The sequence below is a fragment of the Platalea leucorodia genome (assembly GCF_965183815.1).
Source record: "Platalea leucorodia genome assembly, chromosome: 2".
Lineage (NCBI taxonomy): Eukaryota > Metazoa > Chordata > Aves > Pelecaniformes > Threskiornithidae > Platalea > Platalea leucorodia.
In genome coordinates, this window is record NC_138824.1 from 15,766,959 (window position 1) to 15,792,231 (window position 25,273).

Below are 25,273 nucleotides of genomic sequence, written 5' to 3' on the forward strand. Positions count from 1 at the left end.
AACCTGAGGAATCTATACTGATTGTTTTGTCAGGTCTGTATTAGAAGAATTTGTTCTCATCTTTAAGAATACATTTGAATGGGGTGTTTAGTTTCCATTTTTAAAGCTATATGATGAGAAGCAGTCAAAACTTTTACAAGTGAAAACAGGTTTTTGTTAATATCAATCACAAGAAAGAACTGTCTCTGAACTATCTCTATGGAAATGACTTTCCTGTTACGTTTACTCTTTTTTTTTCCCCTTTGGATCCATAGTCTTAAAATAAATGTTACATTTTTGTAGTAATCTCAAGAAAACTGAAGACAGAAAACATAAGTTAGAAGATCTTCTGAACTCTGTTGGTCAAAAAGTATCGGAACTGAAAGATAAGTAAGTTGGGTTTGTTTATTTCAAGATATAAATGAAAACATTGATGATTTTACGGTATGAATAATGAAATTTATCTAACCAAATGTAACTCCCTGCTCTGCAAGATATTTACATTAGAAGTAGAGATAGTTAGACTATCTATATGCTCAGTGGAGATAAATACTGTTAGAATACACTTCATTGATCAGATTAAATGCTCCCTAAAATTACCTGATTCTCGCTACTGACTGTGTTGGAAGCCTTCAGTGTAGACATTGTAGATGTCAAAGATACGCAGTATGTCTCTCACCTTATAAATCTAAGAGGACTTTGATGTCTCCTTAGAACTTTGGAAACATTCCTATACAAGACTTCTACTGATCAAAGCTTGAATAAAGGCAGTTCTATTTCTTTTAGGATGGCCTACTTTTCTGACAATTAGCTAGTTAGCTATCTCCTTTTTTCTTAGCCTCTCATCAAGTGCGTGACTCACAGTGGCATAAAAATTTCTGTGATGAACCTTTATACTTTCTCCAAATTCAGTTTAATCCAAGTCTTTTATTTCGATGTTTCTATTATGTAGATAGTATAGGAGATCCTTTGCAACCTGACATATGTGCATATTACTAAAAGTCATGTTTTATAGTCTGAAAAAAAAAAAAGAGAATTCTTCTTGTCATTCAGCTATATAGTGATGTTTTAGATTAACTAGATACTTTATACTATATATTACAGTCAAATATATTAATTTAAAATGGTGGATTATTAAATGTATTAATTATTTTAATTAAATATTAATTAAGCTAATTAGATATTAAACATTACAGAATAATACCTAAACCTTGCCTATCATTTGAGGCATGTTCTTATTTCGTAGTAGTTTACAAAACAGAGTACTGTGCATTGAACTGGGGTCATCAGTGTGAATTAGCAAGATTCTCATTTCAAGGTTTCATAGATTAAATTTACCAAAAAGTTAAAAATGTATAGTATGGCGTTGAGCCTTCTATTGTCCTGACTAGGTGCAGAACAAAACTTAACACAATCACTAAAACCAAGTAAGGCTGTTTAAGTAGAAGAAGGAATGATTTTCAGACATTATAGTCTATGTTGCAAATGTATTTTTAAATCTCACCTGTGCATCTATCTAAATTTTGTTAGATAAAGTCTAACAAGCTCATCTGCCAATTGCAAGGTATAAAAAAGAATTGTAATTGTGTTCGTCATGAACAATAAGGAAGGAATTTGTGACAAATTCAGTCAATTAAACTGCCTTGAAAATAACTTTCCATAGGTTTAGTAGTTCATGATAGCAATTACACCAGTAGTTGTTTTACAGGTTCCAGAGTAGGACAACAGAGGCAGCAAAACTTGAAGCAGAACTCAATAAAGCTCAGAAAACATTGAAAGCTGCAGAGGTACTGATTAATCAACTCGATAGGGAACACAAAAGATGGAGCACCCAGGTTAGTGAAAATTTTCATGAATACATCTTATAGCTGACAATTTGAAAACACAGTTTTTGCACTGTTTGGAAAATGTGAGTTATTGCCATTCTGCGTGTCTCTTAAGTGTGCATTTATTTGATTTCTCATTAGAAATAAAAGCTTTTTTCCCTTCTGAAACTTCCTTTTACTTCACTGTCACATAGCTACAGAATGTGTAAAAAACCCCCAGTATTTAATATAGAACATACAACGTTCTTTGACGTTTTTCAATCACAATAATAAAGATGTTTTTCTGATGGCTGAACATGTCAGCAGTTGGACCCTCCAAGTTGAGATACAGTCAAAAGGGACGGATTTGGGGAAAGCATTAAACAATCACAGTCTTAAAACATATCTCCTGTATGGCATTGATGTTGGAAATGCAAGTGTAGACCTACCCAAAATATTGGGTTGCTTTTGAAGTCTTTACTTCTGTGTTTGAAACTTTTCGGCTTCTAAAGTAAGGAAAGTGAGCATATCTTATTTGCTCAAATGATATATTTGGGAGAAACTGGCAAGCCTTTGGACACACAGGCCCTTCTTCAGTCTGAAACAAAAAAAGAAAATTTCAAGATATAGAATCGTAGAATGGTATGGGTTGGAAGAGACCTTAAAGATCATCTGGTTCCAACGCCCCTGCCTTGGGCAGGGACAACTTTCACTAGATCAGGTTGCTCAAAGCCCCATCCAACCTGGCCTTGAACACTTCCAATGATGGGGCATCTGCAGCTTCTCTGGGCAACCTGTTCCAGTGCCTCACCACCCTCATAGTAAAGAACTTCTTCCTTATATCTAATCTAAATCCACCCTCTTTCAGTTTAAAGCCATTACCCCTTGTCTTATCACTACATGCCCTTGTAAAAAGTCCCTCTCCAGCTTCCTTGTAGCCCCCCTTCAGGTACTGGAAGGCTGCTGTAAGGTCTCCCCGGAGCCTTGTCTTCTCCAGGCTGAACAACCCCAGCTCTCTCAGCCTGTCTTCATAGGAGAGGTGTTCCAGCCCTCTGATCATCTTTGTGGCCCTCCTCTGGACTCGCTCCAACAGATCCATGTCTTTGTTATGTTGGGGGCCCCAGAGTTGAACGCAGTGCTCCAGGTGGGGCCACACAAGAGCGGAGTAGAGGGGAGAATCACCTCCCTCGACCTACTGGTCACGCTTCTTTTGGTGCAGCCCAGGATACGGTTGGCTTTCTGGGCTGCAAACGCACATTGCTGGGTCATGTTGAGCTTCTCATCAACCAACACTCCCAAGTCCTTTTCCTCAGGGCTGCTCTCAATCCATTCTCCACCCAGCCTGTATTTGTGCTTGGGATTGCCCCGACACATGTGGAGCGCCTTGCACTTGACCTTGTTGAACTTCATGAGGTTCACGTGGGCCCACCATTCCAGCCTGTCAAGGTCTCTCTGGATGGCATGCCTTCCTTCCAGCGTGTTGACCACACCATGCAGCTTGGTGTCGTCAGCAAACTTGCTGAGGGTGCACTCAATCCCACTGTCCATGTCGCTGACAAAGATGTTAAACTGCACTGGTCCCAATACTGGCCTCTGAGGGACACCACTCGTCACTGATCTCCACTTGGACATTGAGCCGTTGACCGCAACTCTTTGAGCGCAACCATCCAGCCAATTCCTTATACACTGAGTGGGCCACCCCATGTCTCTCCAATTTAGGAGCAAGGATGTCATGTGGGACAGTGTCAAATGCCTTTCACAAGTCCAGGTAGATGACATCTGTTGCTCTTCCCTTATCCACCAACACTGTAACCCTATCATAGGAAGCCACCGAATTTGTCAGGCATGATTTGCCCTTAGTGAAGCCATGTTGGCTGTCACCAGTCGCCTCATTATTTTCCATGTGCCTTAGCATAGTTTCCAGGAGGATCTGCTCCATGATCTTGCCAGGCACAGAGGTGAGGCTGACTGGCCTGTAGTTCCCAGGGTCTTCCTTTTTTCCCTTTTGAAAAATGAGGGTTATGTTTCCCCTTTTCCAGTCAGTGGGAACTTCACTGGACTGCCACAACTTCTGAAATATGATGGATAGTGGCTTAGCAACTTCATCCACCAGTTTCCTCAGGAGCCACGGATGCATCGCGTCAGGTCCCATGGACTTGTGTACCTTCAGGTTCCTTAGATGGTCTCGAACCTGATCTTCTCCTGCACTGGGCAGTTCTTCATTCTCCCAGTCCCTGCCCTTACATTCTGCGACTTGGGTGGGTGTGTGTGTATGTGTATATATATATACACATATATACATACATACGTATATACATATATGTACACAAGCTGAAAATAGCTGTCATGTCCAGAAAGGGATACCAAGCTTTCTTGGGTATCTTAAAAGGAAAAAATCTCCCTGCTGAGAGACATGGTCCTGTCTCTTCACTGACGGTTAAAAAAGCCTGAACAATTAGACTAAATGCCTGCATTTTGAAGAACCAAAGTTGACCAGTATAATGGAAAGAAATGGAAGATTTTCCTCTGAAAGTAGCTTTACAGCTATTCCATCTGCTATAGTAAGGATTGGGTATATTTGAACCCCAGAGTTTAAATGCTTCTAAAAGTGATTCCTCACAGTTTTTCACTCGGGTGCATTACCTCTGTCTTTAGGAAGTTCAGACTATCTAGTAATGGTATGCTGTAGACCAAACTGGCAGATATATTAGTCAGGAGCTCATCCCACATTAAGGACGGTGAAAAAGCAGTATTCATCTCCCTTTAAAGTAAGGAGGAAGTAATAAAAAGTTGCTTTTTTTTTTTTGTATATCAGATTTTTTTTTTTTGAATGTCAGTTTGATTAAAGTAAAAAAGTGACAGTACTTTCAAACCAATTGTGGCAGTCATATATTATTCTGAAACACTGTATTTTTCTCCAAAATACTGGAACATTTCAAAGCAGAGGTGAAGTAGTGCAGATCAATGATTTGAAGATATATGAGAAACGTATTTTATCATATAAGTCTGCATTGAATCACATTTTTAAATATAATGGGTACATATAGGATTTAGTGTCTGTATACATATTGTAAGTGGTACTCACTAGTTGACTGTGATTAGGGCCACATATTTCTTGTTTTTCTTACTATAATACTATTTACCTACTCGCTTATAAGTGACAAGGTGAACTGTTCATCAAATTCATAGATTTTTAGTAGCTAAATTCTCAGAAACATCTGTCCATGCTCTAGCCCAGAGCTAAAAGGAACTCTTCCCATAATTTCATGTGTGTGTTTCTGTTGGTTAGCTAGGTATGGATACCCGAAATGCAAGAGGAGAGACTGTTTCAACTGTGTTCTCAATGTCAGGCAAATTTAATTCCAACTTTTTAGTATCTGGTGAGAAATATTAATATAGTTTTTTGTTTGCAATACACCTATACATTCTGTACTTTTTTTATTTTGAAGGTGTCAGAGATAACAGATGAACTGGCTACGTTGCCTAAAAGGGCTCAGTTAGCAGCTGCATTTATTACCTATCTTTCTGCTGCTCCTGAGGATCAGAGGAAAACCAGCTTGGATGAATGGACCAAATCAGCAGGCCTTGAAAGTAATTTTGTGTGTGTGTCTGTGTCTGTGTGTGTGTGTGTAAGTAATTAAGCTTGACTGAGGAAGTGAGAAATGCCACTGAGTCCTAATGAACAGTCTCAATTGTCTTGATGTTCCCAAATGAAAAGTGACAACATTTTCTTACTCAATAAATACTTGTATATACTGACAGACTATTTCTTAGGATTATTCTATTAATTATTAAGATTATAAATACTTATAAATTCTTAAGATTTAGCTCCATAGTCCTTGCTTAAAAAGAAGTTTACATGAATGAATGTATCCACATTAACTGTTGTAAATTTGCCAATGCATTCTGAATGCTTCTGCTTTTTCAGTAATCATTTTTATCTATTTGTGTTAGTAACCCCATTCAATATTTTTTATAACATCAGCTAGTTAATAGTAATAAGTTCAAGCAATAAAATAATAAATTTAAGGAAAATCTACAGACTTGCACTGTGTTAGAGTCTCCACTGTATATAGAGTGGTAAATGCTTAAAAATTATGCAGACTATAAATTCTAGTACAAACTGACACTCTTTCATTTATCAGAGTTTGATTTACGGCGATTCCTGTGTACAGAAAGTGAGGAGTTAGTTTGGAAAAGTGAAGGTTTACCTTCAGATGACCTTTCAATAGAAAATGCTCTTGTCATCTTGCAGGTAAATTTGATTTTTTGTCTTGTCTTTGAAGTATTTCAATTTCTACAAATTTCGGTAACATGGCATCTTTCTGGAAATTTGAACTATTTCATTTGTTGTTTCATTAGCACCACAGAATACACACAGAGAAACAAATACTTATGTAACTCTGGGTATTCTGTAGCAAAAGAAAAAGAACAGATAAAGAAAATACATGTTTTTCTTTTTTGCTTTTACAATTTTCTTCTAGATGTTGAACAGACAAAACCTGGTATCAGTCTATTCAGGTTTAAAGTGTGAATAATCATTAACACCAATACAGTCGGTGGAAGATTATGTCCTATATGTGTTCACTTTGACATATCATTTCTAATGCTTTTTTTTCTCAGAAAAAGGCTATATGCAGATACCTTTCAAAACATCTAGACTTTAAACCTCAGATTTCATCAGATTAGTTCTGTGATATAGGATACAAAATGCCATTCACTTGAGGCCAGTAGCTAATAATACTTGAGAAAAGAATGATTAGTACTATGCTTATAGTCATGATTCAGTTTCATCATCTACTTATATATAGATATATAATACATAACAAATATACATATGCAATTGCACAATTATGTACATAACATTGTAGTTATAACATAGTCATTTTTTAGATCTGCTAGAAAGCAAAGATTTAATGCCATGAGGAGAATCTACATTTCATAGAATCATAGAATGCTTTGGGATGGAAGGGACCTTTAAAGGCCACCTAGTCCATCCCCCCTGCAACTGGCAGGGACACCTACAACTAGATCAGGTTGCTCAGAGCCCCATCCAGCCTGGCCTTGAATGTTTCCAAGGATGGGGCATCTACCACCTCTCTGGGCAACCTGTTCCAGTGTTTCACCACCCTCATTGTGAAAAATTTTTTTCCTCAGGTAGTTTTCTTGGATGATTGATGATTCTCTCAAATCAGTTACAGCGTTTTCTTCAATTTAGATTCATCTTGCTTTATCATGTTGATATTAGTTCTAGTTATTCCTTTCTCAGTTTGATTAAAAAGCTCTTCAATAAATACTATTTTGTACCCTTAAAGCTACTTACGTGTTATAATCAAGTCTTATTTTCATCTTTTTCCATAGTTGAATAGATTGAGCTCTTAAAAATCTCACTGTGCATGAAGAGCTTTTTCAAGCCCTCCCTCAGCTCAAATAATTATCTTTGTGTACAGTTTTTTTCAGCATCCTTTTAAAACTGGGATTGGACATGGTATTTTACCAATGCCATCTACAGTACAGTCCACAAGCTTTTGTGCTCACATCTTTTGATGCTTGGATATTGTCTGTGTTTCCCTGTCTTTCAGTTTGGGATCTGTGTAGAATCAGAATCATAGAATCGTTAAGGTTGAAAAAGATCCTTAAGATCATCGAGTCCAACCGTTAACCTAGCACTGCCAAGTCCACCACTAAACCATGTCCTCAAGCATTACGTCTACCTGTCTTTTAAATACCTCCAGGGATGGAGACTCAACCACTTCCCTGGGCAGCCTGTTCCAGTGCCTGACTACTCTTTCAGTGATGAAGTTTTTCCTAATATCCAACCTAAACTTCCCCTGGCGCAGCTTGAGGCCGTTTCCTCTCGTCCTCTCGCTTGTTACTTGGGAGAAGAGACCGACCCCCACCTCACTACAACCTCCTTTCAGGTAGTTGTAGAGAGCAATAAGGTCTCCCCTCAGCCTCCTCTTCTCCAGACTAAACAACCCCAGCTCCCTCAGCCGCTCCTCATAAGACTTGTGCTCCAGACCCTTCACCAACTTCGTTGCCCTTCTTTGGACACGCTCCAGCACCTCGATGTCCTTCTTGGAGTGAGGGGCCCAAAACTGAACACAGTACTCGAGGTGCGGCCTCACCAGTGCTGAGTACAGGGGCACTATCACCGCCCTGGTCCTGCTGGCCACGCTATTCCCGATACAAGCCAGGATGCCATTGGCCTTCTTGGCCACCTGGGTGCGCTGCTGGCTCATATTCAGCTGGCTGTCGACCAACACCCCCAGGTCCTTTTCTGCCAAGCTGCTCTCCAGCCACTCCTCCCCAAGCCTGTAGTGTTGCATGGGGTTGTTGTGACCCAAGTGCAGGACCCGGCACTGAGCCTTGTTGAATCTCATGCAGTTGGCCCCAGCCCAACGATCCACCCTGTCCATGTCCCTCTGAGTAACTCTGTAGTTACTCAGTTTGGAATGGTAGGACTCAGAATCTAAAAAAAAAAAAAACAAAAACAACCCTGAAAGTGTTCTATCAGACTGAGCCAGAGAATTGCTGAAAATACATGTTTAAACCCTCAACAAGTTTGCTGGTGACACAAAACTGGGAGGAGTGGCTGATACATCAGAGGGTCAAGCTGTGGCCCAGAGGGTCCTTGACAGGCTGGAGAAGTGGGCTGACAGGAACCTTGTGAAGTTCAACAAGGGGAACTGCAAAGTCCTGCACCTGGGGAAGAACAGCCTCATGTACCAGCATGTGCTGTGGGCCACCCATCTGCAAAACAACTTTGCAGAACAGGACCTGGGGGTCCTGGCGGACACTGGGTTGTACATGAGCCAGCAATGGGTCCTTGCCAAAAAGAAGGCTAATGGTATCCTAGGCTGCTTTAGGCAAAGTATTGGCAGCAGGTCAAGGGAGGTGATCCTTCCCCCCTACTCAGCACTGGTGAGGCCACACCTGGAGTGCTGTGTCCAGTTGTGTGCTCCTCAGTACAAGAGAGACATGGAAGTACTGGAGAGACTCCAGTGAAAGGCCACAAAGATGATTAAGGCAGTGGAGCATCTCTCCTATGAGGAAAGGCTGGGAGAGCTGGGACTGTTTAGCCTGGAGAAGACTCAGGAGGGATCTTATCAATGCCTATAAATACTTGAGGGGAGGGTGCAAAGAGGACAGACCCAGGCTCTTTTCAGTGGTGCCCAGTGACAGGACGAGAGGCAATGGGCAGAAACTGAAACACAAGAGGCTCCATCTGAACATCAGGAAACACTTTTTTACTGTGAGGTTGACTAGGCACTGGCACAGGTTGCCCAGGGAAGTGGTGGAGTCTCCATCCCTGAAGATAGCTCGAAAGCCATCTGGACATGGTCCTGGGCCATCAGCTATAGGTGCTCAAGCAGGGGGTTTGGACAAGACGACCTCCAGAGGTCCCTTCCAGTCTCAACCATTCTGTGATTCTGTGAAATCTTAAATGCATATGTCAACTGTGAATAGGTCTCTTTTCACTTGCCCTGTTTACTACCATCTGTGGTCACTCTGTATTGTGAACATTGTGTTCTGAGCACTTAGATAATTAGTACATCAGTGGTTAAAGTCTCGATATTTAGAAAGCAATGTGTATAGCATAACGTATCATAATATAATATAATATAATACAATACAATACAATATAATAAAATAGTAAAGCTTTGCACAGTACTGGTATGGGAACCACACATTAATAATGGTTTTATTAAAATGAAAAGCTGCTGTGTTGTCAGTATACATGTTACTGGGCAATATCACCAAAATATTCTACATTGTAGTGTCTGCAAGTTTGAGATCTGGATTTGTTTGTGATTGTAAGTAAAATGCTATTTGTATCTTTATGCCTGCAAAATACTTGTATTCGTTATTCTTTCTAAAATGCATTGAGGTCCAAACCCAAAGTACTGTACCTTTGTGCACTACAGGAGGAAAAAGGAAAAATAATACCTCTTCTTCTAAGTTTCAAAGCAGTTGTGAATAACAAAAGCTGTAGAAAAGCTGTAGATTATACTCATTGAATAGAGACTGCCTAATTTTAGCAGGAAAAAGACCTGAGAATTTTGATTTTGGGTGCTCATAAAATGCCTTCTACTGTTGTTTATTGTTGTTTTGTTATTAGGCTGTTATTGTTTCTTTAAACTGTTAATGAAAAAGATTTAAAAATTACTACACCATTAGTTTGGGGAAATAAAAAAGAACTCCATTCAATTTTATTCTTAAACAAAATAGATTTCAGTAAATATATATATATATTTTTTTCCCCCCCTAGAGTAAAGTTTGCCCATTTTTGATAGACCCTTCTTTCCGGGCTACTGAATGGTTGAAGACACATTTGAAGGAATCACGTTTGGAAGTTATTAACCAACAGGTACAGTATTTACTCGTGGTCTTACAATTCTGTTCTGCTTAACCTCGCTCTATTCCAAACTTTAGAGAGCAGTTTTTAAAGGGGTGTGATAGCAATCACCAATAATGGGGTTATATTCCATGAAGCATATAATTTCTCACAGAGTTCTAGGTTACAATGATTCTTACATGGTACTGAAAATTTGTTTACAAAGTCAACATCTGGTATTGCTTCTACAAGTTTGCCTTTGTGCTGCCCTCTCCAAGAATATCAGTATTTTCTGCTGAGAGGGAGGTAATAAAAGATTTGTAAACAGGGAGGTCTTTTGTGGTTTTGGTTGCAGTTCACCGGATTTCAAGAGTATGTATACACTTCTTCCCTATGATTTTTATGTTGTATTATCTACATTGGAAATAGTAGATTGGATTTCAGTTTGAGATTAAGGTACCTAAGATTAATTGTCTCCATATCACTGTTTACATGGGTGGCGAGGCTTGGCTCAGTTGCACACACATAGGCAGGCATCTAGTGCCATTCAAAAGTCCCTTATTGAACCCCACCTGGCCTCAAGATACTGCTTCAACAGAATGTAGGTCTTTCACAGATCTCTGCCAGCTCTGTGCAGGCCTTTTAAATACTCTCTGATGGTACTAGATACTTATCTTTGGGTAATTGAATGCTTCCCCTGCTAGCTGGTCGGCTTGATTACCTTTTAGGCTCTGTTTTCTGCATAGGATCTCCGTTGACTGTAATGGAATCTTAAACACCATGTGCATGTTTAGACACCTACACGCAAAAGACTGCATTTAGGTATCTTCATTTCAATATGAATCCTGTCCTTAGGTCTTGATTCAGTTTTGAGACATAGCGTTAACTAGCCAGGGCTTCCAGGTGCGCTTGACAGACATGACACAAGACGTATGGTAGACCTGCTCTCTTCTCGTGCAGCACTTGGAGAGCTAGGCATGTTAAATAGGTTGCCTGTGTATCAGTAGCTGAATAGATCAAACATTGAAAGTAAACACTTGTGGCTAACCCCTGAAATATCATATGATGCTTGCAATAGAATTTTTCAGCTATACTACTGATTTTTAGATTAGACTCCTGGTATAATGCCTTCCTGTTCATTTCAAAGTGTTAATATTTCAAAAAAACCTGAATCAAAGAAATGAATTTTTATTTGCCCAGGACACCAACTTCCTAACCGCTCTTGAGCTGGCAGTGAGATTTGGGAAAACACTTATTATACAGGAAATGGATGGAGTGGAGCCTGTACTTTACCCGTTGCTAAGAAAAGATCTTGTTGCTCAAGGTAAATGACCAAGATCTTTACAAATGCTTGCTCAAAGCTTTTGTAGGTTAGATCTATATATATCATATAAAACTCAATTTTTCTGAAAACATGAATATTATGTAGTTTTTTCCTCTTTAACATTAACCTGCTGCTAACACTTCAGTGCACGAAATACGCTGGAGATATGTTCTTGTTTAGTGAGTGGAAAAATATTGAAAAGTATTTTAAGATTTTTTGACTGGAATTAGTATAAAGTATTTTTATCAACTCTTCACAGTTTAAATTTTAAGTTAATTTCTAGTGATAATTTCAAATACATAGTTTTAATTAGGAACTTGAGCCTTAAATAGACCAGAAATTACACAACTGGTTGTGCAGTTAGAAATCAGAGTTTTAGAATGTTGGTGTTGCTCTTTCTCTTTCATTTGTCTCAAACTAAAAAAAGCACACAGGTCTGTCCCCGATGTGACTTTGGAATGGGGGGGGCGGTCATAGATATCAGCAAAATGGTGGAATTCAGTGAAAGGAGTCTGATGCAATGAAAGGACATGCAATGAAAGTCTGATGCAATGAAAGGAGAAAAAAAAACACATTTTACAATATCTCTGCTTTGGAGAGATAATGTACTCTATATAACTCTATATAACTGCTTTGGATTTAGTTGCTTTAAAAGGCTGATATGAAAAATTGTGTTGAATGTTTAGCAAAGATAAATAGTAATGATATAAGTATCTCAGCGTGAATTATGTTGTATTATGTTGCATATTTTGAAATTATATCAAAAGAACTAAGTGGATTAAAAAAATACTACAATGTATGTTTTAAATACTTCCTATTTTACTGTAATTAAAGTATATTTACGTTATCCTTAGTAATTATATTTCTGCCTCAAGTGTTAATTCCTCAGCATGTACCACAGCCTGTGCATGTAATTTACAGGCAGAACTTTGGGCACTGAAAATAGCTCAAGACTCCTTTTTGCTGTAATTTCATCTAATATTGAGATCTAATAGTGAGTGAGGTAGCGGTAATTCTTTAAATGTAAATACATGGTAAAAATAAATGCAAATGCTGTAGCGTTCTTATTCTGTTCTGTATCGGAAACGTCTGTTCAGTAAAAATAAAATGTTAATTTAAGTCATTCTTCCATTACAGATGTGCTTGCTTGTTTATCCTTGGTAAAAGTTGAGAGCACCACCGAAGTGGTGACTTCAGGGATCTGTAAGGGGTTAGGTAGAACATCTTTACAACTGTTTTTCACTAGCTTCTGCTGAACTTTGGAAAGCAGAGATACAGTATTACAGGCATCTTAACTGATTTTACTCAAGGAATGAAATTAAGAGATGAATATCTCTGTAGAACTGTGGAGAAAGCAGATTAAATTAAAATATACTAGTTTATTCAGGGAAATTTCTCATAACACTCAGGCATCCTCTTTTGCATGTTAATGAGCTATGTTAATGCTAGGTCTGTGCAAGTCCAAGCTAGGGAGCTGTTTTTTGAAAAGGGAGAATGGCTCGCTATTTGGGTCTTTTCAGTCACTTCACAAGCAAGCACACACTCATTTTTGTCAAAACGTGGAGGTGGGGCCCTGTCTGCATTATTTTGCTTGTGTTGACTGTACATCTTTTCATTACTTGGAATGAAACATTAAGAAAAATGTGAATATATATACTGCAATAAATTTGGCCTTGTACAGCTTCCATTTTCTGTTTGACGTTTTTACAGCATAGGCCTAAAATTTATTCTGATTCTTGGCACAGAAGCAAAATTGGTATGTGATTTTCATCTCTACCAGTGTTTTAGCAAAAGATTTATACTTAGAGCATTTCTGATCTGCTCCTAGTGCTAAAAATAGAGAAGCACCTAACTATGCCACCTCGGAAATTTCTCGGGAAAGGAAATTTTCACTTTGAAACTTTTCATCTTATAATTCTGTTCTTCCTTCTTTTTTAGTATCAGGAGGCAAAATCTTACTCTAGTTGGGTGATTGGCTGGGTCTATTCTTTTCTGACCCTGCTAGAATGGAAGCCTGTGGTGACAGGCCATATGTATAGTTTCATTCTGTGGCAGACATAGTGAGAAATGTCAAAATATTAGGAATATAAACAGAGATTGAAACCATGAGAGCAGAAATTTAATAAATTATTTTTTTCTTTCATACTGTGATTAAATTAAATGTATTTGTAATAAGATAAATTTATGGGACATTTCTTAATGGAATATTTTTCTTTCAATCTAATGACTAGATATTCCAGCATCTTTAGTTTCATAGACTTTCTCTATAACAATTATCATAGAAAATAATATTTTAATACACTTATGATTGTACAGCAATATCAACCTTCTACAAATAAATGTAAGAGATCCAGAGATGAAATCTAATTGTTTTGGATCATGTTCAGAAAATGTTGAACCATCTTAGTTAGCCAATATGTAATTATGGCTAGTGTGTTTTGATAGAGTGGTATACCTATTGTAGAATTTTCCAATCAGAGTGAGTGTAACATCTATTTATTATTTACAGGACCCCGTTACGCTATACAAATAGGTGAAAAAATGATAGATTATAATGAAGAGTTCCGTCTTTTTCTATCGACAAGGAACCCAAATCCCTTCATTCCACCTGATGCTTCTTCTATTGTTACAGAAGTTAACTTTACCACAACTGGAAGTGGCTTAAGAGGACAGGTAGGTATTTAGAATAAAAACAATGTATGTATAGTGGACATTCATAGCTTCTGGAAGAAGCCCTATGGTGCATTTTGCATTAATGGTCACGGAGATGTTTTCTAGCACACAAATATAAATGGTAAAATCAATGCTGAAACTAAATTTAAATTTTAAAATCTTGGGTTTATGCGCTTTGGAACCAAGTAGTGAGCCCAATAGAGAAAATAGAAACCATCTCATTGACTTCCGTTGCAACAGATTAATCGCTAAACTTCTGTTTTCTGTTCAAGATGCATTTATGCTACCGTGGAAACATTTCTGTTATTGTTCTCCAGTGTTCTAGTTAGAGAGTAATGCTAGCATCAAGATACTTGGGGTACAGGAAAAATGTAGTGAAACCAAAAAGCTGTATATTTTACTTCCTCCAAAATGCTGGTAGCTTTTGAGTTTTTTTCTATAACGCTTAGGAAGTAAAATGTAGCGTACAGATGAAAGAGAGGAAAAAAAAGAAAAAAGATAAATTAAAGGAAGAAAAAAACCCTCTTTATTTGGTACGAAACAAATTTTTCCAAACTAACAAGAGGCTTGGAATGGGATGTAAATAAGATGTTGATAAGTAAGATACAATTCAAAATGTGAAGCACGGATAACCGTATGGATTTCCTCCCTCCACTGGAGATAGGGAATCGACATCATACAATGTAATGAAGTGAATTGACCCTCTCTTTAAGTGGAAATAGAGAAGAAAAAGCTTTATTTTTTGTTATCTCTCTTTGTGGGCAGGAGAGGGGTTTGACTTTTGGTAGACTTGCTGGAAAGAAATTCACTGCCATTCTTTACAGTTTGTGTTTTCTATCACCTACTTCTTTTTATGTCTGATAACAAGATATACACAAATGAAGACTGCCAGTCACTTAAACACAGGTGTGATTCAGATTGAAGTGCAAAGATTTAGGTCTCAGCATAAAAGGGTGTGAATCAGTGTCCTTAATAAAGTGATCCAGTGCCTTTTGAGATGTTCTTGAGTATCTCAGCTGGCTTGCATCTGCTGTTATACACAAGGGCATGGTTCACAGTAGTTCCTGGGTTATACTTGCCCCTGCGTGATGTCCTGGATGTCTACATAGATTGGAAGATGTGGGATAGCTGGCTAACTGAGTAAACCCTCAGAAGTCTACTTTCAAAAATATAGACTATATACTGCTATATGATTAATGAGTATATATTATGACTATATATGATGCTATATAATTAATGAATATATATTATGAAATATTAGAGTGTTTTTTATCCTGTTGAATAATCTCCTTTCTTTTTAGCTTTTGGCTTTAACAATTCAGCACGAAAAGCCTGATTTGGAAGAGCAGAAGACAAAACTGTTACAACAAGAAGAAGGCAAGAAGATACAGTTAGCTAAGCTTGAGGAATCTCTTTTGGAGGTAAAATAAGTTTATCTCTTGTATCTGTTAGATCAATAAGATAGTGTTCATATTGTTATGTGTTTGAATGAAGATGGTGGAAGTATTGGAATAATGCACCCTCAGAATTTTTGATTTGAGAAAATAAAAGCATTGTTTGCCTGGGGCTGTTGGGAGATTAAAGTAGATAAAATACGTACATCTGTCATGAAACTGTAGTATTTCAATACATTAAGCCTTGTCAAAGTTGAATGTATGAATTGTTGGGCTAGATATAGGCTGGTTTAGATTGATTAGAAATTTAATTAATTTTAATGCATTAAAAAAAGATAAACTTTCTTAAAAATTATACTATTTATTTTTCAAATTACGAGCTTTTAAAAAAGCCCTTTTTTAAGCTTGTGAATCATGTCAAATGATATTTTCTCAAGTTGAGAAATTATTCTGAATTGTGAAAGGAAAAAAACCTAGAAGAAAAGTTCCCATTAGAAAATGGAAAGATTTGTTGAGAGAGACATTTAAAACTTTAAATCTCCACAATTGTTTCTTATTAGCAATGAACTGTAATACCTTTATAGTTAATATTTTCCTTTCTTGTATTTAAAATTAATATTCTCAATTTTCAGTTTACCTTTTTATGTTAATGAAAGTAATTCTGCTCAGAAAGACTTGTACACCTCTATAACAAAAGGTAGCTTCCAAGAAAGAGGACACAGAAACTGTGCTTCATGCCTGTAGGAATCGATCCTCAAATCTTCCTTCCTTCCTGCATCTATGATGTTTTAGGGAATTGACCTGCTGCCTCAAAACCCTCAGTCTGTAGCTGAGTCATAGAACTTTGCAGTACCCAACACAATGGACTTGAGCATAAGCCAGTAATTTTTAAAGATTCCTCAAAAAGTAATAAACTGAACTCTATTAGACTGTCCATTAATAGCTCAGTTTTAGACTTTTGCACATAATTATGTAATATGATTTGAATTTCCACATTTACTGTCCCTATTAAACTCCCTGTTCAGTCTCAAATACTAGACTCAAACCTTTATTAAAATTGTGATAGGGCAGATTTCTCTTACCAGCAGAAGGAAACTTGTTCTCTAGAAAAATTCCATACTTCAATAGCATCCTGGGTTGTACAATAGCATGGCCAGCAGGACTAGGAAAGTGATCGTCCGCTTGTACTGGGCACTGGTGAGGCCGCACCTCAAATACTGTGTTCAGTTTTGGGCCCCTCACTCCAAGAAGGACATTGAGGTGCAGGAGCGTATCCAAAGAAGGGCAACGAAGCTGGTGAAGGGTCTGGAGCACAAGTCTTATGAGGAGCAGCTGAGGGAGCTGGGGTTGTTTAGGCTGGAGAAGAGGAGGCTGAGGGGAGACCTTATTGCTCTCTACAACTACCTGAAAGGAGGCTGTAGCGAGGTGTGGGTCGGTCTCTTCTCCCAAGTAACAAGTGATAGGACGAGAGGAAACGGCCTCAAGTTGTGCCAGGGGAGGTTTAGGTTGGATATTAGGAAACATTTCTTCACGGAAAGGGTAGTCAGGCACTGGAACAGGCTGCCCAGAGAAGTGGTTGAGTCTCCATCCCTGGAGGTATTTAAAAGACACGTAGATGTGTCACTTAGGGACATGGTTTAGTGGTGGGCTTGGCAGTGCTGGATTAATGGTTGGATGTGATGATCTTAAAGGTCTTTTCCAACCTTAACGATTCTATGATTCTATGATTACAAAACTGAAATTATTGTAATTGTTAATATTCATCTCAGTTGGAAATGAGAACTAAAGTGTGAAGGGGATATTGGAATGTTTTTGAAGGAAAATGAATTTATGAAGGACTGGGTATAGGAAGTCATTACAAGTAGCCATTTTCAGGTTAAATTGGTAGTTAAATTGAAGAAAAAATACCCTAATTTGTATTTAGCATGGAGATATTAGTGCGTAAAACTCTGATCATAGAAATCATTCTCAAAAGCTTACTGACAACTTAAGTTTCAGAACCTGGCAATCTGGATTTTTGGAGTTTGTTCCTAGGTTTTATTTTCCATGCTTCTTTAAAACAACATCTCAGTGTTTGGAGTAACTACCTGCTTTCTGGTACTCTTGATGCATTCAGTGATTCAGAAATATGTACAGGTCAGAAAGAAGGACAGCTTCCAAAATGGTTACTTTACAGTTGTTTTTTTTTTTTTAATGCAACATAGATGACTTTTTTTTTTTTACAGACACTTGCAACATCACAAGGCAATATACTAGAAAATAAGGATCTGATTGAATCTTTGAATCAGACTAAAGCAAGTAGTGCACTCATCCAAGAATCACTTGCTGAATCTCACAAGCTTCAGAGTTTCCTTGATAAGGTAGAAGAATATTCTAATCTTTTATTGCTGTTTTTTTTCCTGGTAAAAACAATCATCTTCTATATGGAGAGGATATATACATCCACAGGAGTATAAAATCAAATTAATAAAATTATAAAAATTATAATTCATAGAATTAATTATTTGGAGTAAAAGATATTTGGGATATGCAAGTACAGAAAATATTTTCAGTAATTAAATTCCTTTGGTTTACACATGGTGAATAGCTGCACAATTTAAAGTCTGCCAGTTTGAATTAAAGCAATTTTCACCAAGGACTTATTGGCAAGTAATGAGTTTTGACTTTATTTTTACAATCTGCTATTGCAAACAGTGCTCATATGGATGTTCTTACTTAATATATCCCTTGCTATTCCAAAAATTTAGATCATTGGTGGTGCTATTCATCTGGCATGCTGTTTTTCTAACACACTACAGAGTTTTCCTAAGTGTTCTTATTTGTTTAGTTTAAATTTTTTTTCTATTGAGTTTTGGGATATGTTCTGTGGTGGGAAGAGGCCTCAGTGCCTTAGGGATTGATTTCCAAAATGTTCTTCATAATTTAAATAACTTTTTGCTAAAAATGCTTTCTTCCAGTTTTGATATCCAAAGACAGTGTTGAAGTCTTGGGTGCATGTCCCTCAATTTGAAGAATCAGAAAGGATGCAGTTTTCTAAAGCAGTGGGAGTCATGTGAATGTTTGGGGTTTTTTTTAGTGGGATGAATAAGTGTTTATAGAATAACCAGTAGATGGCAGTAATATACTGGGTTTTTATGTATGTTTTTTTTTTTTTTTTTTTTTTTATCCACAGGAGAGGGACGCCTATCTCCCTTTAGCTGAGAGTGCTAGCAAGATGTACTTTATTATCTCTGACTTGTCCAAAATTAATAATATGTACCGTTTTAGTTTGGCGGCTTTCCTGCGGCTTTTCCAAAGGGCTCTGCAAAGCGAGCAGGTATTTTCTCTTTTCCTAAGGCTGTGAATGCTGCAGAAGAGTCAATCTGCTTTGATTTTTTAGAAAATAATGTATAATAACTGATTATGCAATGTATAATAAGTAGTGATGCTGAGCTGTTGTGCTTGAGATATTCAGAATACCTGCACGTGTGATTTTTTATGATCTTAAATTACATATAAATTGTAAAATTGCTGTGCCATCTGAAAAAAAAAGTAACTCTTATTTGTAATTTCAGGCTTGCTCTTTGTCTAAGGTGAATTAGGAAAAACAAGGTTGATTATAACTTTGCTGAAGGCTTTATTTAAATAAATTAATGATCTAATCTGCAACTAATGCTAATTCTATCAACAAGGAGTAGAATAAGAAAAGACCTATATTTCTACGTTTCAGTTACCTGAAGGAAGATCAAAACTTTATCTACTTTTATACAGTTTGTAAGCATGTATGAAGCCTGTCTTGTTGAAAATGTAATTAAATATAGTAATTCAATACATAAGCAATTTTTTACCAGGTGAAAACTATGAGATGCCAAGGATATTAGCGTTAGGAGGAGAAACCGTTATCTCATTCTGTATGTATTTACCTTATATATAATGTTGTATAATGTTCACAGTCAAAATATTCAAGGCCAAAATATTCATTTCTTAATGCTTCAGCATGAACTTCTTGTTTTATCATTACTCATTGATAGCTGCAGCTGAGTTCAATAATATGTTTTTCGAACTAGTAATTGTCACATAGAGTCCACATTATTTGTGTCATTCTGTTGAAATTTACAGGGTACATAAAAAGATTTTTAATTCCACATGCATTTTTGAAATCCAGACTTTCTTTTTAGGATTCAGGTAATACTGAGGAAAGAATCAAGTCGCTTATTGGCTCATTGAAACATACAGTGTACGAATATGTTTGTCGTTGTTTGTTTAAGGTAAGATTGTATTTTTTCTGGCTTTTATACAGTGCACTGGGTTTGAAAATATTCTTTCAGCAACCAACATTTGATCTACTTCAAATAAGCAGTATTGTGTCAGTACGTATGTAATACATGCAAAAAATTACACTTGCAATATTTAACATGCAAAATGAGGACTAAAAATTAGGATACGACAGAATAAAGATTGCTTATGCCCATTCTCCACAGAGCAGTATTCTAATGAACAAGACTATACTCAGTCTAGTCCTATTTCTGCTTTACCTCTGGCCCTCGTCTCTGCCTCATTCTGGTTTCATAGCCAGTCCTAGGCTTCGCAGTCTTCTGAGCACTCTTATTCTGTTTGCTCTTATTTATAGCATTTCTTATGTATGAGTGTTTAACCTAGCTGTCGTGATAAGGTTTTGTGTGATTATGTGTTTTTTTGTTTATTTTTTTAAAAAAAGGAAATCAAAAAAACATTGTAATATTCTACTTCTCTGTTCACTTCCTGCCCCAGATCTCTACCTGCTAGCTTGTTTGTTTCTATCTGTTCCCCTGTTCCTCTATATAATGTTCTTAATGTATTTCTTGTTTGCTCTGTATTTGAATCAGGTGGTTTTTCTCTTTGTGCTTTCTTGATGAAAACCTAGGATGGATATGCCCTTCACTTTCAATTTTAATTTTTACTTTTACATGGAACAATCGTAACAGGAGATGTTTGTCTCACAATATGAGGCTGAAGAATGCATAGTAGGTCTGCATAGATGATTTGAGCAGTAGTAGAAACCATGCAAGTCTGGAGTTTGATCACTGATAATGGAGAGATCTTGGAAAATTTTACAACACCTCCCCACTCCCGCCCCCCAGTCTAGCAACGCTGTATTGAGGATGCGGAGGTAGCGGTTATTTCTAAGGATTTTGGTTTATCGAAGTCCAGGTGGATTCTCATGAAATACTCTCATAATAATTTAATGTCTGTGTTTGAAGTCATGAGTCTGTGAAGCCTTCCAATAAGTCAGTATTAAGCTGTAAGTATTAGTCAGTATAAGTCTGACTTGTATCAGAAATAGTGTGGCCAGCAGGACCAGGGAAGTGATTGTCCCCCTGTATTCAGCATTGGTGAGGCCGCACCTCGAGTACCGTGTTCAGTTTTGGGCCCCTCACTCCAAGAAGGACATCGAGGTGCTGGAGCGTGTCCAAAGAAGGGCAACGAAGCTGGTGAAGGGTCTGGAGCACAAGTCTTATGAGGAGCAGCTGAGGGAGCTGGGGTTGTTTAGGCTGGAGAAGAGGAGGCTGAGGGGAGACCTTATTGCTCTCTACAACTACCTGAAAGGAGGTTGTAGTAAGATGGGGGTCGGTCTCCTCCCAAGTAACAAGTGATAGGATGAGAAGAAGTGGCCTCAAGCTGTGCCAGGGGAAGTTTAGGTTGCATATTAGGAAAAATTTCTTCACAGAGAGGGTGGTTAGGCATTGGAACAGGCTGCCCAGGGAAGTGGTACAATCACAGTCCCTGGAAGTATTCAGAAAATGTGTGGATGTGGTGCTTGAGGACATGGTTTAGAGCTGGACCTGGCAGTTAGGTTAACGGTTGGACTGGATGATCTCAGAGGTCCTTTCCAACCTTAATCACTCTATGATTCTATAAGTCATCACATCTTTTGAATATTGGAAAGCAGCTATTTTTATATATCAGAAAAGATAAAAGATTTCAAAAGCAAGGCATAGATAGGAGATTTCTAGTAGGAAAGATTTTCACTGTGAGTGATCAGACTGGAGTTTAGAAAATACTGAAAGTTTAAGTGTTATCATGCAGCTTCAGACTAATGGTCCATCCAGCTTACAGAATCGTGTTCTGATAGTGGAGAGAACAAATAAGCTCCTCATGCCATCATCAATCCACTGCTAATTCTGCCTTTAATTCTGCACTGAGGCTTTACTATTGTCTTCATAAATGGTATAGCTGATACAAGTTAGAAAGTTTAAGACATGTAGATGTGGCACTTAGGGACATGGTTTAGTGGGACTTGGCTGTGTTAGGTTTACAGCTGGGCTTGTTGATCTTAAAGGTCTTTTCCAATGTAAATGATTCTATGATTCTATGATAAGTTTATACCTTTTTAAGCATGTTAGAATTGGGAAGGATGGTTTTGTTTGTCTGTCTGTGGTTAATATGTATCTTTGTGTGTATATAGACTTCATCTATGCTAGTAAGTGAAGTGGTGCCAAGAAATTTTCTTGCGCACTGCAACTGGCCCACCTGTACTGTTAATTTGTCAAAATAGTTGCTGTCATGGGCTTGGCCTGGGCCAGGTAGCATCCTTCCAAACAATTCCCGTTCAAGTTTTGGGTACTAAATCACCCAGGGACCATTTAATTGGCAGTTTGGATTTGGATTTGCTTGCAGACCTTGTCTGAAAGGATGAAAGACTTGAATGGTGTGGATTTCAGCCATTCCTTGGCAGTTGTTCTCAGTGTCATATGATGTTCATGGATGTATTTTATTTATCAATACAAACAGAACTTTAGTGCTTTGCACAGTTTGACCCTAATTCCTAGTTGGGGCCTGTTTGCCCTCCAGTACTGCCCCTGTAACAAAACCAGTAACAAATATGTGCAAAAATAAAATATAATGTCCTTTATTTGCTTTAACTTGTTTCCTTGGGGATGCTTTGTATTGTATGGTTTTGTAATTGGAAGAATTAATAAAACGGAACTATTTAAAACAGGAAACAACAACTTTATGTATCCATAGAGATACAGATTATGCCAAGAATTTGTTGTGGCTGTCATCATGCGTTTCTGCAGTTACCCAAATCCAATTTAAAGCAGCTGTGGCTCATACTAATCAAGTTATATATAGTCTTTTAGTTGTTTCTGAGGTCAGTCATTCCAAGGGCAATTAAAACTAGTAAGGATATGGTCTCTAAGCGACATATGTCCCTTTAGTCAGTCAGCCATAATTCTGGAACCTAATCACCAGGTAAATTATTAAATAATAATCTCTATTATTCAAACTACAGATGCAGTTGAAGTTACTTTTACTGCACATGAGAAAATCTTCCCAAAGATGATGAACATCATGAACACCCTTACTCCATGTTTTTGTTCTATGTTGTTCTTATATCTGTCTGTTTTGGAGCTATATGTCAAGCTTGTAAAAAGGCATCTCAGATAATAGTAATAATAAAAAGAAAACAAAAATATTTGGTCATCTTAGGTAATTTTGTCTTCAAAAATATAATAGACATCGAGATGAGAAAGCCAGTATTAGTCAAACAGTTCATCTTATACCTTGTAATATGTACATAATATTTCCTAGAGTATGTTTCCTCATACTTGGTTCTGTCTCTTTTGAAAAGTCCCATGCAATTAATTTTTCAGTAGTATTCTTGGTAATTTTATATTCTTCAGAGCAGTAATTTTCTGAAGCTAAGGACAATCAGGCTGTCATTTTGAGGTATACATAAGGCATGTGTGTGTGATACAACACCATGGAAAATTCAAACATTGTTTAGAAGTCAAGAATAGAAGTGATTTCTATAGGAGTTCAGGTGTGTTGTGTTTATCAGCTGGTTGAGATGCGTATGCTTTGCAGGCTTAACCCAATCCCATGCATCATTGATATTTCTTCTGTTCTTCACTTTCACTTGTGCTTTATGCTTTTTAGTAACGTTTCACCTTCTTGAAAGGAAGAGGTACCAGCTTCCTTATGCTTACTTAAAATTTTAATGAAAGAAAATATGTTTATATCTTCTATTGTCTGGTAAAATACATCTTCCAGATTACAGCCAGACTTTGAAAACTGGAGGCCTCAATCTAGGTTTCTGAGTTCCTGATTTTCCAGAGTACCAACTTCCAGTTTTTCACATTGACTTCTTGACATAGTAGTCTGTCCTTTCCAGCAAAGCTTTGGTAAAACACACCTACGAATGTTTCTGTGTATGGACATAGGAATCCCAGTTTTAACAAGCCAATATTATTTTCAAAAATATTGTCTTGAATGTCTGCATGGTTTATTCTATGGCTCCAGTAAATCCTCAATCATGGTTTATTGCTCCAGTGCTCAGAGACTGATTGAAGTTCAAGTGAAGCAACAGACCTAGGAAAAAAGTCAGAAGGTTACAGTTGTTTGGGTTTTTCTTAATCAAAATTCTGTTTCAAAAATTTGCTATAAGAAGATTTCAAGCATTTCCTATGCACAATTTAAAAAATAATGGATTCTGTTTAGTATATTTGTTTTGTTGCAACTACCTTTTTTTTCTTCTTCCCTTGAATTTATATGTATTTAGATACGGGGTTTGGGTTAGTGATTGTCTCTAAGTTGCAGACATATGTAGCAGTTTTGAATTAGGATATGTGTCATTAAGTCACTGCTATGGAATTAGAGGTGTTTTATTAATGAAATTTTGTTACTTATAAAAAAAAAAAAAACACAGAAAGTTGACTTTTGATGAGCATATAAATACATTTTTATTGCTTTTGTTTCAGGCTGATCAGCTAATGTTTGCTCTACATTTTGTACGAGGAATGCACCCTGAACTTTTTCAAGAGAATGTAAGTGCCAGGGGTGAAAATCCCTAAGGGATTTACTTAAACTTAATAAGAAGAGTAAATGAGTAGACAAAAAGTTTTTGTCAGTAAGCGTAGGACTTGGGATTTTAGGTTTATATGCTACTATTCTTCTATAGTTACTTTTGGATGTCAACATTATATTTGTTAGGTTCAAAGCGAAGATTGCCGTGAGAAAGGTAAGTAAATGGTTGCCTTTTAAATAGGGGCCTGAAAAAGATGTTTATGGAGGGTTCTTGCAGTTTTTTGCAGGCACTGTATCAGTGTTTCCTGCCACCATGTGGCTAGACATTTATCCATCCTTCCAGTTAAATACAGACAATCCTTTCTAAGTAAAGTAATGGATACACATCTGTTTCACTGTGACCATGGGTTGCTTGCGCATAATGCCTTGGTATTGAAAAGCAGAAAAAGAGTGAAATTAAGTAAAAGTCTGATTCTGCAACCTGCAGTTGAAGACACTTAAAGTGAAGAGTCTTCCTGGAAGGTGAAGTAATTAAGTTATCTTTTGTGCATTTCAACCAGCAATTCTTCAGTGTCTAAGAGATCCCTGGAGCAGTGATCATTAATGTCCTCATTTGCAACAGTGTCTTCAAGAGTGCACTGTACAGAGAGTGTCCTTCTTGTATGTTGTTCTCTGGCCACATAACTGTTGGTTTCTCTGCACCATAGTGGCCTATCTTTGAGAGGAATGATGGACTCATCCTAGAATGGTTTATATTTTTGATAGCGTAGCGGGATGCAGTTGATATAGGTTCAAATCACATTTAATAAAAATGGCTGTCCATTCAGGTTTGAGGCAAGTGCTGCATTATTAGCATACTCACAAAAAATTGAGAGATATCACGTGACGTTTTTGATAGTTGTCTGAATGAGGCCTAATCTGAAAAAGCCTAATTTATGGGGAATTTACCTGTTGTTTAGAGGCTACCCTATTCCCAACAAAATTGCAGCAGAGC

General features: G+C 37.3%; 1 protein-coding gene across 1 annotated transcript in view; it reads left to right on the forward strand.

Moving 5' to 3' along the window:
• Nucleotides 1-25,273, forward strand: part of DYNC2H1 (dynein cytoplasmic 2 heavy chain 1) — a gene marked incomplete at its 3' end in the record, with an annotated part of 183,148 nt that overhangs the window by 64,997 nt on the left and 92,878 nt on the right. The window contains exons 60-71 of the mRNA XM_082338028.1: nucleotides 283-369; nucleotides 1,688-1,818; nucleotides 5,241-5,375; nucleotides 5,930-6,039; nucleotides 10,057-10,155; nucleotides 11,323-11,446; nucleotides 13,956-14,119; nucleotides 15,421-15,540; nucleotides 17,739-17,873; nucleotides 18,686-18,829; nucleotides 19,671-19,760; nucleotides 24,234-24,299. Coding sequence (XP_082194154.1) covers nucleotides 283-369; nucleotides 1,688-1,818; nucleotides 5,241-5,375; nucleotides 5,930-6,039; nucleotides 10,057-10,155; nucleotides 11,323-11,446; nucleotides 13,956-14,119; nucleotides 15,421-15,540; nucleotides 17,739-17,873; nucleotides 18,686-18,829; nucleotides 19,671-19,760; nucleotides 24,234-24,299 — 1,405 coding nt within the window. The remainder of the gene's footprint in view (nucleotides 1-282; nucleotides 370-1,687; nucleotides 1,819-5,240; nucleotides 5,376-5,929; nucleotides 6,040-10,056; nucleotides 10,156-11,322; nucleotides 11,447-13,955; nucleotides 14,120-15,420; nucleotides 15,541-17,738; nucleotides 17,874-18,685; nucleotides 18,830-19,670; nucleotides 19,761-24,233; nucleotides 24,300-25,273) is intronic.